The 16,389-nt window shown below is 41.3% G+C and overlaps 1 protein-coding gene across 1 annotated transcript in view; it reads right to left on the minus strand.

Moving 5' to 3' along the window:
• CCDC9B (coiled-coil domain containing 9B) overlaps positions 1-16,031 on the minus strand; it is a 73,291-nt gene extending 57,260 nt beyond the window's left edge. The window contains exons 1-3 of the mRNA XM_070740470.1: positions 15,957-16,031; positions 7,485-7,598; positions 5,962-6,066 (exon numbers count right to left, since the gene is read on the minus strand). Coding sequence (XP_070596571.1) covers positions 5,962-6,066; positions 7,485-7,598; positions 15,957-16,031 — 294 coding nt within the window. The remainder of the gene's footprint in view (positions 1-5,961; positions 6,067-7,484; positions 7,599-15,956) is intronic.
• Between the last annotated feature and the right edge of the window lie 358 nt (positions 16,032-16,389).

Below are 16,389 nucleotides of genomic sequence, written 5' to 3' on the forward strand. Positions count from 1 at the left end.
ATGAGCCATGGTAATGCAGTGGTTAGAATTTAGCATTGCAGGTTAATTCTACCGACTGCTAGGGGTTTGAGATTGACTCAGACTTCCATCTTTCCGAGGTCAGTAAAATAAGAACAGAAATTGCTGGGGGCGATATGATGACTCTGGAAACAGCTTAGAGAGGGCTCTGTGAAATTGTATATAAGTCTAAGTGCTATTACTATCTTGACAAGCAAGTGGTAAACAAATAAATACCTAAATAAACTAAAGAAATAAATAAGGCAGTAGAAGGGATAGAGTGTTATAAGGTTTAACTAGGGGATTTGAAACCATATTAAGAGAGCAGTGGTTAGAATGCAGAATTGCAGAGTATTTCTACCGACTGCTAGGAGTTTGGTCCTGATTGGTTCAAGGTCAAGACTCAGCCTCCCATCCTTCCAAGTCAGTAAAATGATGACCCAGATTGTTAGGGGCAATATGCTGACTCTGTAAACTGCTTAGAGAGGTTGTAAAGCACTATGAAGTAATATATAAGTCTAAGTGCTACTGCTATTTAAATGTGCTATGTAATTTGAAAGCCTTTCTTTAGTGGGGACAAGTCTAAAGTATAATTAGTGGAGACAATATGTATGTCTTTGCATTTACTTTGCAGGTTTTCTTATACTGCAACATTCTATTAGGGAAGGAGGTTTAAATAATTATCAGGACTGCAGTAGCTCTGGAGATAGTTTAGAACCACAGTTCCAGAGTTAGAAGGAGCCACTTAGGCCCGAAGCTCAATCTTCTGTTCAGGCAGAAACCCAATGGAAAAAGTCCTGAGAGATGGCTGCCCTACTCCTGCTTGAACACATCTGGAAAAGAAGCTCTCATCGCCTCATTTAATATTTCATTGTCCCATCAACTTGCTGTTATTGATAGGTCATTTTGATAGGTCACCCTCCTTTTTGAAATTTAAGGTTACAAAAAATGTTACTCTGAGGCAATGGAATTCAGTTCTGTATGCCAGTGATTTTCAACCTTTTTTGAGCTGTGGCACATTTTTTACATATACAAAATCATGGGGCACATTGAGCAGGGGGCAGAACGGGGGGGAGGGGTAAAAAAAGTTTGGACAAAAAAATTCTCTTCCTCCCTTTCACTCTATTTCTCTCCCTCTTTCTCTCTCTTCCTTCCTTCCTCTCTCTCCATCCCTTTTTCTTTCTCCCTTCCTTCCTCTCTTTTTTGCTCTTTCTCTCTCCCTCCTTCCCTCCCTCTATGTCTTTCTCTCTCCCTCCGTCCCCCCTCTTGCTCTCTCTCTTGCTTTCTTTCTCTCTCTCTCTTTTTCTCTCTCTTTCTTTCTCTCTCTCTCTGTCTCTCTATCTTTCTTTCTTTCTCTCTCTCTCTTTCTTTCTCTCTCCTCTCTCTCTTGCTTTCTTTCGCTCTCTTGCTTTCTTTCTCTCTCCTCTCTCTCTTGCTTTCTTTCGCTCTCTTGCTTTCTTTCGCTCTCTCTCTTTCTCTCTCTTGCTGAGCTTCGCGGCACACCTGACCATGTCTCGCGGCACACTAGTGTGCCATGGCACACTGGTTGAAAAACACTGCTGTATGCTACCCCTTCAGATACAGTGGTGCCTCTACTTACGAACGCCTCCACTTACGAACTTTTCTAGATAAGAACCAGATGTTCAAGATTTCTTTTGCCTCTTCTCAAGTACATTTTCCACTTACAAACCCAAGCCTCTGAAACTGTAACCGGAAAAGGCAGAGAGAAGCCTCCGTGGGGCCTCTCTAGGAATCTCCTGGGAGGAATCGACACCTCTACTCTCTCTGTGGTTTCTCCAATCACACGCATTATTTGCTTTTACATTGATTCCTATGGGAAAAATTGCTTCTTTTTACAAACTTTGCTACTTAAGAACCTGGTCACGGAACGAGTTAAGTTCGTAAGTAGAGGTACCACTGTATTTGTAATGATTATCAGGTTCCTACCTTTTACAAGTCACACTGCGCACCGGTAGTAAAATGGGAGATGCACGCATAGCTTCAGGTCGCGGGTGTGTGAGCATGCACATCCCAATGAGATTTTGTTTCTGTGCATGTGCAAGAAGCAAAATCTTGTGAGGTGATGCGTGCGTGGGATTTCAGCGATGTTTTGCTTTTGCGCATGCCCAGAAGCAAAAAAAATAGCCAAAATCTATCTCTCTCTCTCTGTCTCTCTCTGTCTCTCTCTCTCTCATGTGTCCTCTTGCAGGAGTTTGCTTCTCAGTCATCTGTCTTCTGTCTGGGCCCTGACCTTATGCAGAAAATGAGAAAGGAGAATTGTGTGCTCATTATGAATTGCTGTTATATTAAAAAAATAATATCCTAAGAGACTGACCTAAAACGTGCTGCTTTATATGTTTTTTACTACAATTTAAGCTACCCACAACTTGGTGCTTTGTTGCTCTACAACTTCTTCCATCCCTACTTAAAAGGAATGTCAAGTCATCCTCAACTACTGATAGCTTCATATACACATCGATATAGGGTTTTTTGGCAGCATTAGGAGAAAAACTTTCCGCTGTCGGACTCTGTAATTTATTTAATTTACCCTCTCCGAGGACTAATATAGGGGTGGGCTTCAAAAACCTTTAGCAAAGGGTTCTCTGCCTGGTTGCTGGGTGGGCGTGGCCATAGTGGATGTGGTCTAATCAGTCTCCTGCACCACAGTGGCATGGGAGCATTTTTTGCCCACCTTGAGCATTTTTTGCCCACCTTGAGCCTCTGCCCTGCATTTTATCTGGCATCCAAAATAGGCTGCGTGGAGGCTCCTGTGAGGGTTGGGGCAGAGTGGGTGAGGCCAGCCAGGAGTGAGAATTAGGGGTTCTGCACTGAATCTTACCTAGAGGTTCTCCTGAACCCCTGCAAACCCCCAGCAGCCCACCCCTCCTGTAATGCTTTTTCCTACTTTCTACCCTGTTTCTCTCCCAAGACCAGTATTGGGTTGCTAGCCGGTACGGGCCCCACTGCGTACAGGTAGTGATAATGGAACTGCATGCACACTCTGGATCTCCGGCATGCGCCCCAGCAAGATTTTGCTTCTGCGCTTGTGCAAGAAATAAAATCTGTGTGTGAGATTTCAGCAATACTTTTGCATGCGCAAAAGCAAAAAAATTGCTAAAATCTCACGCACACATGCGTTCTCTCACAAAATTTTGTTTCCTGTGCATGCATAGAAGTAGTGATGGGCAAACCCAACGGTGTTCGGGTTTGGCAAGTTTGGACGAACCTCACGCAAAATTTGGCCAAACCTGAACGTATTTTTATTTTATTTTTATGTGAAAGGACCTCCCTTTGCTTGCGGCGCTGCTGCGGCGTCCTTTAAATAAAAATAAAGAATCCGTAAAAATAAAAAACAATGGGATTCCGGGGGTGGAGCTTTGACGTCACGTATACCGGCAGGTTGCTAAGGACGCCAAGGTGATCACTTCCTGGATTCCGGGGGCGGCACTAGAATAATGGAGGGAGGATGGAATCCAGGAAGTGATCACCTTGGCGTCCTTAGCAACCTGCCGGTATACGTGACATCAAAGCTCTGCCCCCGGAATCTCTTCATGGGATTCCCCAGCTCCTTTTGTGCCTCCCTCCCAGCCTCCTGACCAGCCAACAGCTCCCCGGTGTTCGCCTTTCTCCGCTGCCACCGGCACCCGGTTCCTCCTCCTCTTCTCAGCAGATGACAGCCGGGCGGTGGCTTTCGCGGTGTTCACCACAAACACCAAACCGGAGCACGAATTTTTTTAAAAAATTCAGATTTGGGTCCAGCATGCCGAACACCACAAAATTTGATACGGACCCGAATTGTGCGGGTTCGGTTCACCCAACACTACACAGAAGCAAAATCTCACTGGGGCGCACGCTGGAGATGCAGTACTTTGTGTGCACCTCCATTTTCGCTACCGGTACATGGGTGGACATCAGCGAGGCAGAGCTGCGTGTGCATCGTATCAGTAGCAATGGTAAGTAGCAGCCCCTGCCTGCCCAAGACCAACCTGGTTGTTCAGGTTTTCTACCTTCTCTGGTCAGTTTCTTCCACCTTTACATATATGGAAGCTGGTGAAGTATGATATAAATAGTTAATCCATCACACCTATCAGGCACTAGATTGGGAAATGTGAGCAAGTAAAGTTGTCATTGCAGCCTGTACTTTGGAAAAGTAGCTGCAGTCACCAGAAATATATTCTTTGCCTTTCCCACATTCATCCAGATGTTCACGCCTCTTATTTTCTCAGGAGTATTCCAGCTGCTTGGCTAATTGAGCCGCACCCTGATGTTTTCAAGGATGTACTGATGTCCAGAGGCAGCCTCACCCCATCCAGTCTTTTGACTTTACAAAAGCAAATGCAAAGACAAAATAGAAAAAGGGGTGTGTGGAGCAGGAAATGAAAAAACAAACAACCTGCAGATGAAGAAGCGGAGGTGACATCTGTAGATTGGCAGCTGTTGACAAGCAGGCATTCAGCAAGCAGGATCACAAGCTAGTGGGAGTCCAGCTTGGAGCCCAGCAGTAACTAGAAAAGGAGCAACTACGCTGAAACACCATCACATCCCAACAGTGCAAGAATGTTTGGGAAAAGGCAAAGGTTGCCTGTTACTACTACCGGTAGCTAGAAACTCCTATACCAGAGGTCTCCAACCTTGGCAACTTTAAGACTTATGGACTTCAACTCCCAGAATTCCTCAGCAAAGCAAAGCTGGGAGTTAAATTCCACAAGTGTTAAAGTTGCCAAGATTGGAGACCCCGGTCCTATACCAGTGTTGGCAAACCTTTTCAGCACTGAGTACCGAAATGGGGCATGCATGTAGATGTGTGTGCCGGAAATGAGAAAGGCAGCTACCTGGGGCACATGTGCACACCAGGAAAAATATATTTTGGTTTCTGGTGCACGCATGCACCATAAACCTCCTGGTCTTCCGGTTTCTGGTGCGCATGCACATGTGAAGACCAACTAGCTGGCGTGCATGCATGCACTGGAAACCAGGTCATCTTTCCGATCCGTGCGAGTGGTTGTTCTTCCAGTTTCCATCACTCCCATGCACATGAAGACCAACTGGCCGGCGTGCCAGATCCCAGAAGAACAACGGGCGATGACTCGTGTGCCCAGAAAGATGGCTCTGCATGCTACTTCCAGCACATGTGCCTTAGGTTTGCCATCATGGTCCTATACCAGTGGTTCCCAACCTCTTTTTCGCCATGTCCCACCTAAGCATCTCTAAAACCCTGATGCCCCGCATGACATATAATTCTTACTATTCAAAAAATGAATTCTATACATGCAGAGGTTATGAAACCAGGTTGCAACGCCTTGGTCTCTTCAGCCTTGAAAGACGGCGTTTAAGAGGTGACTTGATCGAAGTGTATGAAATCATGTATGGGATAGAAAAGGTGGATAGGGAAAAATTATCTTCTCTATCATGCAATACTAGGAGGAAGGGGCACTCCCTAAAGCTCATAGGTAAGAAAGTGAGGACAAATAAAGGGAAATATTTCTTCACCCAGAGGGTTGTTGGTTTATGGAATTCACTTCCAGAAGAGGTCGGACAGCTGTCAGCCTTGATAGCTTCAAGGCAGGATTAGACAGATTCATGGATGCCAAGTGTATCGGTGGTTATTGAAACGGATGTCCAAGTGCTGCCTCTATGTTGGTTGAGGCAGGCAGGATTCCCTTGAGTACCACCTGTTGGGGGTCAAGGGAAAGGGAGGGTCTTGCCTTCTCTTTCTGCTCAAGATCCCCATGGACAATTGGTGGGCCACTGTGTGACACAGAATGCTGGACTCCATGGGCTTTGGCCTGATTCAGCATGGCTCTTCTTATGTTCTTATGCAAAAGGTCACTAACTACGTTTAAACAAGGTTCCAATTGCCCCCATTAAAAATCAAATTGCCCCCCTATGGGGCGTGGGCCCCACGTTGCTATACTAATCTGACATTTCTTTTTCAGCAAAAATAAAGGGTGAGCGTGTGTTTACATGATGTGGTTTGGTGATGGTGATGGTAAGGCCATCTGGCCGAGCCTTCCTTGAAGTGACAGCCATTCCTTCTCGTTCTGCTTGTTTCTTGTCTTCCTCTATTTCCTGAAAAAGTGACATTTAAATATTTTACCAGGTCAGTTTCCAATAGTAAAACAAGGGGACATTAGAAAGGGCATTGTAAAAGGAAGAAACATAAAGAAGCTGTAAGAAATTATACGTTCCCCATAAAGAGTTCTTGCATAAACATCAAGGCTTTGCTATTGTATTATCTCGTGAAGTTGGATGTAAAATCATAAAAAGCTGTATTTTCACAATCATGCTCAGCTAACGTGTGGTTAGCTGTTTTGTAGTTCAGTGTATTGGGGATGTGTATTTGTGGGCTCTGGGCATGCTCTTCTCTCTATAACATGGTATCCGCATAATGTTTGTGGCTAGTGGAACATCTATCCTGGTCCTGAAACAATAGACTTACAGCTATATATTCTGAATATTCTTCTAATTAAGGTCAGTAGACTATTGTTACCTTTGCTTTTACCTAACTGTTTACAGGCACCAGCAAAACTCACATTATTTTTGTTTCATTTCCCCCATATTATAATTGGTTGAATATCCTGGATACCATTTTGTTGAACAAATTGCACTTGAATCAATGCGTATAAAATGTTAAACCCAAAACAATGTGGTTTAGTGTAATCTATGAATCTGGACCCTAGACATTCTCTTGCAGAGTAGCTGTTCCAGAATTTGTTCCAAAATTTTTAGAATAGAATAAAATAACTGAGTTGGAAGGGACCTTGGAGGTCTTCTAGTCCAACCTCCTGCTCAGGCAGGAAACCCTATGCCGCTGCAGACAAATGGTTAACCAATATCTTAAAAACTTCCAACATTGGAGCATTTACAACTTCTGGAGGCAAATTATTCCACTGATTAATTGTTCTAAATTGTTCTATTTCCTGAAGATAACTACAGCAATTAAGAGTTGATATTAAGAGGAATAAGACAGTAGCAGTGAAACCTGTGAATCTGTTTGCTTTGGTTCTTTAAAATGTGGTTTTTATATACTCTTAATATTTTTTTCAGTTCTGTTGTAAAGAACTATTGTTTTAAAAAGGTAATTTGAAATTCCAATCTCAGTAATAACTATGCTGCCACCAACTGAGCTGTAAAGTATTTGTGGTAATTGAACAGATACAACTTTCAAATCAACCTGTTATAAATTGAATCAAAGGCTTAATTAAAGGATTTGAAACCACATTAAGAGCGCAATGGTTGGACTGCAGTATTGCCGGCTAATTCTGCCAAAGGCTAGGAGTTTGATCCTGACTCTGCTCAAGGTTGACTCTGGCTTCCATCCTTCCAAGGTCAGTAAAATGAGGACCCAGATTGCTAGGGCAATATTGCTGACTCTGTAAAACTGCTTAGAGAGGGCTGTAAAACACCCTGGAATGGTATATAAGTCTAAGTACTTAGTGCGATATTAAGCAACACATTAGAAAGGAGAAGCTAGAGTTCATACATACTTGATATCTTCTCATGAGAGCTTCGTTCTTCTTCCTCAGAGCTAGAATTTTTTTATCCAGTTCGACATCTTTCTCTTCTTTTTTCTGCAGCACTGCATCATCCATAGCCACATCCTAAAATACAAAGAGAATCTTTAGTGGCATTCCATCAATGGACAATAATACAGAATATTATTTATTCTGTTAATCATTGTATGACCATTGCAACATTTGTCATTCTGCTGAGACCATGTCAATAACAAGTACTTGTTAGTACTTCGTTAATTTAGTTAATTACTTTATTTATTTATTTATTTGTTTATTTATTCATTCATTCATTCATTCATTCGTTCGTTCATTCATTCATTCATTTGTCCAATACATAAATACATAGGAAGAAAAATAGACATATAAGGGTAAAAGTGAACTTATAGGAGAGGATATATGAAAGGAAGAAAATATATATTTATTTTATTTATTTATTTATTTACTTATTATTTAGATTTGTATGCCACCCCTCTCCGCAGACTCGGGGCGGCTCACAGCAGGATACAACAATTCATGACAAATTTAAATATAATTTAAAATATTTTTAAAAACCCATATTTCTAAACAAACATACACACAAACATACCATGCATAAATTGTACATGCCCGGGGGAGGTGATTCAGTTCCCCCATGCCTGACGACAAAGGTGGGTTTTAAGGAGTTTACGAAAGGCAGGGAGAGTAGGGGCAGTTCTAATCTCTGGGGGGAGTTGATTTCAGAGAGTCGGGGCCGCCACAGAGAAGGCTCTTCCCCTGGGGCCCGTCAACCGACATTGTTTAGTTGACGGGACCCGGAGAAGGCCCATTCTGTGGGACCTAATCGGTCGCTGGGATTCGTGCGGCAGAAGGCGGTCTTGGAGATATTCTGGTCCAGTGCCATGAGCGAGAGGAAGGAAAGACAATTGGACAGGGGACGAAAGGCACACCGGTGCACTTATGTATGCCCCGTACTGGCCTCTTAGGAACCTGGAGAGGTCAACCGTGGATAGTCTAAGTATTGCTAACAATACTTAGTGAGACCCAGTGATGGGCTACCAAAATTTTGGGCGTGGCTTATGCATTATCTAGGTCCCCAGCAGTCGGGTTTCAGGCCCGGTTACAGCATGGAAACCGCTTTGGTCGCGTTGATGGATGATCTCTGGCGGGCCCGGGACAGGGGTTTATCCTCTGTCCTGATGCTCCTCGACCTCTCAGCGGCTTTCGATACCATCGACCATGGTATCCTTCTGCACCGGCTGGAGGGGTTGGGGGTGGGAGGCACTGTTCTTCAGTGGTTCTCCTCCTACCTCTCTGGCCGGTCGCAGTCGGTGTTAGTGGGGGGTCAGAGGTCGGCTCCGAGGTCTCTCCCTTGTGGGGTGCCTCAGGGGTTGGTCCTCTCCCCCCTACTATTCAACATCTACATGAAACCGCTGGGTGAGATAATCCAAGGACATGGGGTGAGGTATCATCAATATGCTGATGATACCCAGCTTTACATCTCCACCCCATGCCCAGTCAACGAAGCAGTGGAAGTGATGTGCCGGTGCCTGGAGGCTGTTGGGGCCTGGATGGGTGTCAACAGACTCAAACTCAACCCGGATAAGACGGAGTGGCTGTGGGCTTTGCCTCCCAAGGACAATCCCACCTGTCCGTCCATTACCCTGGGGGGGGAATTATTGACCCCCTCAGAGAGGGTCCGCAACTTGGGTGTCCTCCTCGATCCACAGCTCACATTAGAAAACCATCTCTCAGCTGTGGCGAGGGGGGCATTTGCCCAGGTTCGCCTGGTGCACCAGTTGCGGCCCTATCTGGACCGGGACTCATTGCTCACAGTCACTCATGCCCTCATCACCTCGAGGTTCGACTATTGTAATGCTCTATACATGGGGTTACCTTTGAAAAGTGTTCGGAAACTTCAGATCGTGCAGAATGCAGCTGCGAGAGCAGTCATGGGCTTACCTAGGTATGCCCATGTTTCACCATCACTCCGCAGTCTGCATTGGCTGCCGATCAATTTCCGGTCACAATTCAAAGTGTTGGTTATGACCTTTAAAGCCCTTCATGGCATTGGACCAGAATATCTCCAAGACCGCCTCCTGCCGCACGAATCCCAGCGACCGATTAGGTCCCATAGAGTGGGCCTTCTCCGGGTCCCGTCAACTAAACAATGTCGGTTGGCGGGCCCCAGGGGAAGAGCCTTCTCTGTGGCGGCACCGGCTCTCTGGAACCAACTCCCCCCGGAGATTAGAACTGCCCCTACTCTCCTTGCCTTCCGTAAACTCCTTAAAACCCACCTTTGCCGTCAGGCATGGGGGAATTGAAACATCTCCCCCTGGGCATGTTTAATTTATACATGGTATGCTTGTGTGTGTGTTTGTTAGTATATGGGGTTTTTTAAATCTTTAAATATTTTAATTAATTGGATTACTTATGATTTGTTTCACTTGTTGTGAGCCGCCCCGAGTCTTCGGAGAGGGGCGGCATACAAATCCAAATAATAAATAAATAAATAATAAATTTTGTTTCAACATCTTTCAGTACAAATTGAGTGCTCTGGGGTGAAGCTCCATTTTCGCTACCCCACTGCGTCGTTCCCCCCCCCCGTCCGAGCAGTAGCCCACCCCTGATTATCTATTATATAAACTGTATGTACACACACGCACGCACAGCTCTTCTAAAATTATACACATTCAACCTCATTTACTGCGATAGGAAAAACATACCCAGAGCCCAGAAGGGAAAAAAAGAAAAAAATCAAAAGTTTGCTACTGGTACTGTGTACCTGACCGTACCCATAGAAGCCCATCACTGGTTAGACCACACCTAAAATACTGCATCCACTTTTGGTCAGCACACTACAAAAAGGACATTGAAACACTGGGGAAAGTGCAGAGGAGAGCAACCAAGATGATTAGGGGACTGGAGACTATAGCATATGGAGAGTGGTTGCAGGAACTGAGCATGGCGGAATGGTGGAAGGTCTTAAGCATAAAACGTATCAGGAAAGACTTAATGAACACAATCTGTATAGTCTGGAGGACAGAAGGAAAAGGGGGGGACATGATCAAAGCATTTAAATATGTTAAAGGGTTAAATAAGGTTCAGGAGGGAAGTGTTTTTAATAGGAAAGTGAACACAAGAACAAGGGGACACAATCTGAAGTTAGTTGGGGGAAAGATCAAAAGCAACATGACAAAATATTATTTTACTGAAAGACTAGTAGATCCTTGGAACAAACTTCCAGCAGACGTGGTAGATAAATCCACAGTAACTGAATTTAAACATGCCTGGGATAAACATATATCCATCCTAAGATAAAATACAGAAAATAGTATAAGGGCAGACTAGATGGACCGTGAGGTCTTTTTCTGCCGTCAGACATCTATGTTTCTATGTTTCTATGGCCAGTCTGGCAAAGAAAAGGACCAGGGGAGACATGATAACAGTCTTCCAATACTTGAGGGGCTGCCACAGAGAGGAATGGGGTGCCAGGCTGATTTCTAAGGCACCAGAAGGCCAGACTAGGAATAACGGATAGAAGCTGACCAAGGAGAGATTCAACCTGGAAATAAGGAGGAACTTTCTGACGGTGAGAGCGATCAGCCAATGGAACAGCTTGCCTGCAGAGATTGTGAGAACTCCAACATTTGAGACTTTCAAGAGGAGGTTGGATTGTCATTTGTCTGAAATTGTGTAGGGATTCATGCTTGAGTGGGGGGTTGGGCTAGATGACCTACAAAATCTCTTCCAACTGTAGTAATCTAATCTAATTCATTCTGAACAAAATTAAACATTGGTTTTTTTTAAAAAAAAATGTATAAAAATACCATTATAGAAGAAACCTTCCATTGTTATCCCCCAGCAGCATTGTAATTACAATTAATCCTCAACTTAGCAACCACAATTGAGCCTCAAATTTTTTTTATTATTATTATTATTATTATTATTATTATTATTATTATTATTATTATTTAGATTTGTATGCCGTAAAGAAAGGTTAGATTGAAGCAATAAACCAGGACAAGAGACGACCAGGGGATTTATGGAGCCAAGCTGGTTACAGCCAGGTAGGCTTAGGGGCTGCAAGGAGGCCCTTCCTAACTTACAGAGTTGGAAAAACATTGTTGGTCAGTAAAAATTTCACATTCATATTTTTCATTTAATCTGGCTCTTAATAAAAAAAGATACATAAATTGAGGGTGACAGACTTTCAGCTTAGCATGCAAATTTTATTTCTGCTGAATAATTTTCCCTGCAGGAGAATGAAATACAAGATTCTAATATTATCTTCCATCAGGCTGGCAAGAAGAGTGAATTGGTCACTTCTGCAAACCGATGAATTTTCATGACCATTTTTGTGCAACTGCTTCAAACATGATTTGAATACTACTTGGTCAGATACTTTTTAAATCTGTTGTATATTCATTATGTGGATAAGCTCCAGGCAATGCATCATGAAATGGGAGTATTAGGTATGTACATATGCAGAATGGAACTGAAGCAATGTTCATTGTGAAGGTGCTTTTTTAATGCCGCATAATGCAAAAAATATGGGGTGGCCCAACCACATTCCATAAGAGTGAAAAATACCAAGACACTGTGCGGAGGTAGTTATTATAGTTATATGGAAAGCTGTCTGTAATATATTATATAGGAAGGTCTTGGTATTTGTCTACAATGGATAGGATGTTCAATTTGCATGCTACTGCAGACTTACCTAATTTGAATTTTTGGAATCTATTCACAACCGTAGATGAAGTTACAACCCTAAATCAACATTTTCCCTTTAGTTTTGCAAACCAATTTCATAATTAGAAATCTATATGAAATGTATACATCATATAAGGACCAAATACTAACAAAGATTGTAGAGAAAATGTGTATGAAATTCATTAAATTAATCCTATTTGTATCCTATGTCAATCATTAAGTGTTGTACCTTATGATTCTTGAGAAATGTATATTTTCTTTTATGTACACTGAGAGCATATGCACCAAAGACAAATTCCTTGTGTGTCCAATCAGGCCTGGCCAATAAAGAATTCTAGTCTAGACCAGTTAGTCTAGTCTAGTCTAGTCTAGTCTAGTCTAGTCTAGTCTAGTCTAGTCTAGTCTAATCTAGGTCTAGTCTTGTCTAGTCTAGTCTACTCTAGTCTACTCTAGTCTACTCTAGTCTAGGTCTAGGTCTAGTCTAGTCTAGTCTAGTCTAGGTCTAGTCTACTCTAGTCTAGTCTAGTCTAGTCTAGTCTAGGTCTAGTCTTGTCTAGTCTAGTCTAGTCTACTCTAGTCTAGGTCTAGTCTAGGTCAAGTCTTGTCTAGTCTAGTCTAGTGAAATATATTTACTAGAGGCTACATATTTTTGAATATTATGTGTTCAAGAATATAAGGAAAAGCCTGCTGCTATGCTCATGTTTTGTTTGGGTTATTTTCTTAAATCTTATCTGTTCATACGATTCCTGTTGGTCTTCGAGACTGTACTGTACACAAACTAACTACCAGAAACAGCAGGTCATCTTCACTGGGTATGGTCAGGGACAGAGTAGATATCAAGGGAAACACTAGAAGAAATGCAGGTCTGGAGGTTCCTGCTGGTTCAGACCGGTTCTATAGAACTGTTAGTAACACGGCAGCCTGGGTCGCTGGAATTGGCAGTGACCTAGGCTTGCAACGCCCCTGAGCCGTTTCTCTCAGGATGCCTATGGTGCCACTATCTTGTTTTTGCTTCTGTGCATGCACAGAAGCATTTTTAAGTACTGTGCTTGGGTGCAAATGCTCGCCCCGCGCAGCACATCCCTAAATAAACCAGCAGTACCTGAACCCAGAACTCACCCCTAGTGTAGTGATGTGGTTTGATCATACAGGGAGGAAGATGGAAAATCAAACTGCATTTTAATTTTGTTTCTTTGTCTAGTAGCTGTGAGTATTTTAACAGTTTTGGTGGACTTAAGGTGTTTGGATAGATTATTGCCTCAATACTCGAGAACCGCAGCGGTATTTTAGTGTAGTGTTGTTTCCTGATTAGGTGCCACGTGTCTAATAGTGATTTCCTAATCAAATGGTGTTTGAAATACGAACACAATTAGAAGAGGAAGGAATTATAATAGATTGGTGGTCATACTACCAAATAAAATCCAGACTAAGAACAGATATAGTAAAATATGGAATATAGAAAAGCGATACACCACTAGACAAAATCTTATTAGGAATAAATAAAAAATCAATTACTAATATATATATAAAATATTATTAGAATATCAAAATGTTGAATAAATTGTTAAAGGTAATATGTTAGCTTGGGCTAAAAACATTGGCCATACAATCCAACTAGATCAATGGGAAAAAACATGGCACACCAACTATAAAATTACGAAGTCCACTTCATACAAAGAAAACACAGTTAAAATGTTCTACAGGTGGCATATACCACCAGCAAGACTAGCAAAAATGTATACTAATCTGAAACCCAATTGTTGGAAATGTGGAGAGAAAGATGGCTCATACTTTCACATGTGGTGGACCTGTAGACAAGTTAAAGGAATTTGGTCGAAACTCCAAAAATGGATAAAAGAAATAATTGGCATAGAATTAGGAAATATTTTTGCTTGGTATTATTGAAAAACAGATGAAAAAGGAACAGTACTATCTTATACAACATTTAATAACAGCAACAAGAATAACCATAGCCCAATTCTGAAAAAATGAAGTTATGCCGAACGAACGCAACTTAATTAAAAAAAAATTTGGACTGTGCTGAATCAGACAAGCTCACAATGGAGCTTAAAGAACAAGATAACTCAAAATACTATCAAATATGGAATGACTTTTATACATGGTTGAATAAAAGAATAACTACTAGTAGCACTGCGTGACAATAAACGTTACAAATAAACACAAACAACTTAAGAATTAAACCTTAATATAACTCTTTTCTATGTTTAATCAATGGAATATAAGATTTCAAATAGTAAAACAAAAACCAAAGAATGTAATATTGCATACTATGCACTATTGAACACTGGTTATAATACCGCTAAGAATTAAATTAAGGAGGCTGTCAATTAAACCAGCCTCAGGAGGAGAGTGGAGATATATTACATACTCGTCTTTTAATTTTTTGTCTGTACTGTAAGTAATGTACTGTAAGTTGTAGTTCAATTGTTTACATGTAAATAAAATTTTTTTTTTAAAGGAAAATCAAGCTGCAAATCAAAGCTACAAAGTGAACAAATTTAGAGAAAAGAAAAATCTGAGAAAATTATCGTTCAGTGGAATTTATTGAAAAATTCCTTCCTTGGCAAATTGTTATTGTCTTGAATCCTTTTTTTAAAATCTTGTGAAGATGGAGTTTTGAAAGTTGGACACTAGAGGGAAACAGAAGGAACTAAAGGTTACAATTAAAAGAGAAGTACACTTAAATTTGACTTACTAGAATGGAGCAAAATATACACTGCCCAAAAAAATAAAGGGAACACTTAAACAACACAATATAACTCCAAGTAAATCAAACTTCTGTGAAATCAAACTGTCCACTTAGGAAGCAACACTGATTGACAATAAATTTCACATGCTGTTGTGCACATTCAACTTTGTACAGAAGAAAGTATTCAATGAGAATATTTCATTCATTCAGATCTAGGATGTGTTCTTTGAGTGTTCCCTTTATTTTTTTTGAGCAGTATATTAACATTCAATGTACTGAAGTAAATTTTTTGAACAGTCGACCAGAAATTAATTTTAAAAGTTTCTGCCTCTATGGATGCAGTGAATTTAAATAATGTTATGGAAGAGGAAGAAGACTGAGACAGGCTGCAAGAATTATATGGGAAGACTACACTGATTATTTATTTTTATAGCCTATCCATAATCACTCATTCATGCATGACCCTCTCTTCTTATTTCACCATACAGTTCTTAAACATAGGCAATCCTCTACTTACAACAATTCATTTAGTGACGATTTGAAGTTACAACAACATGGAAAAAACTGACTTAAGACAATGACATAATCATTGCAGTGTCCCACGGTCACATGATCAAAATTCAAATGTTTGACAACTGATGCATATGTATGATGATTGCAATGTCCCGGAGTCATGCAATCAACTTTTGCAATCTTCTGACAAGCAAAGTCCGTGGGGAAGCCATGGATTCACACAACAACTGTCTTACTTGCTTTACAACTGCAGTGATTCATTTAACGGCTTTGGCAAAAAAAAAACAGGTCATAAAATGGGGCAAAACTCACTTAACCCTGTTGCACAGCAACATAAATTTTGGGCTCAGTGGTTGTCATAAGTCGAGGATTACCTGCACCCTATTCCCATTGCGTTTACCTTATGTTATTTCCCAGGTATCCAATTCTCATTCTATGTATCAGGATTGGCGAAGTATATTTTAGTATATACTATTTTTACTTCTTTCAACATTCATTCCTCATAACAAACTACTATATCTCCTATCCATTACCTCTGCAGACATTTTTCTAAGCAGATACTCGCCAGTCATCTTTTTCATGTATTCTTGATTCTCGCAATAGTTCATTCTTCCTGTGTTTGTCTCAGTCCCACCTACGTATTTATGTCACCCTTGCAAATCACTTGTTCTCTCCAGGTTGCATTAATTCAGATTATTGCACAATATTTCCAAAAAAACATATCTGGCTTTTTCTTTATTGTTACTGAAGTGTAACACTCGGCTATAATTAACCTACAGATTTCTACTTTCATAAATACCTACAACATCCTAGACAAAACAAATTCATTTTTTTCTGACACACATTTTCATTCACAAATAATTCTACGCCTTCGCTTCAAGATGAGACAACACACATTCAAGTCTTTTATATGCTTTTCCTTACACCTCATTTCACACACACACACACACACAAAGCATATTTGTT

The sequence above is a fragment of the Erythrolamprus reginae genome, chromosome 1 (assembly GCF_031021105.1).
Source record: "Erythrolamprus reginae isolate rEryReg1 chromosome 1, rEryReg1.hap1, whole genome shotgun sequence".
NCBI classification, from domain to species: Eukaryota; Metazoa; Chordata; class Lepidosauria; order Squamata; family Dipsadidae; genus Erythrolamprus; species Erythrolamprus reginae.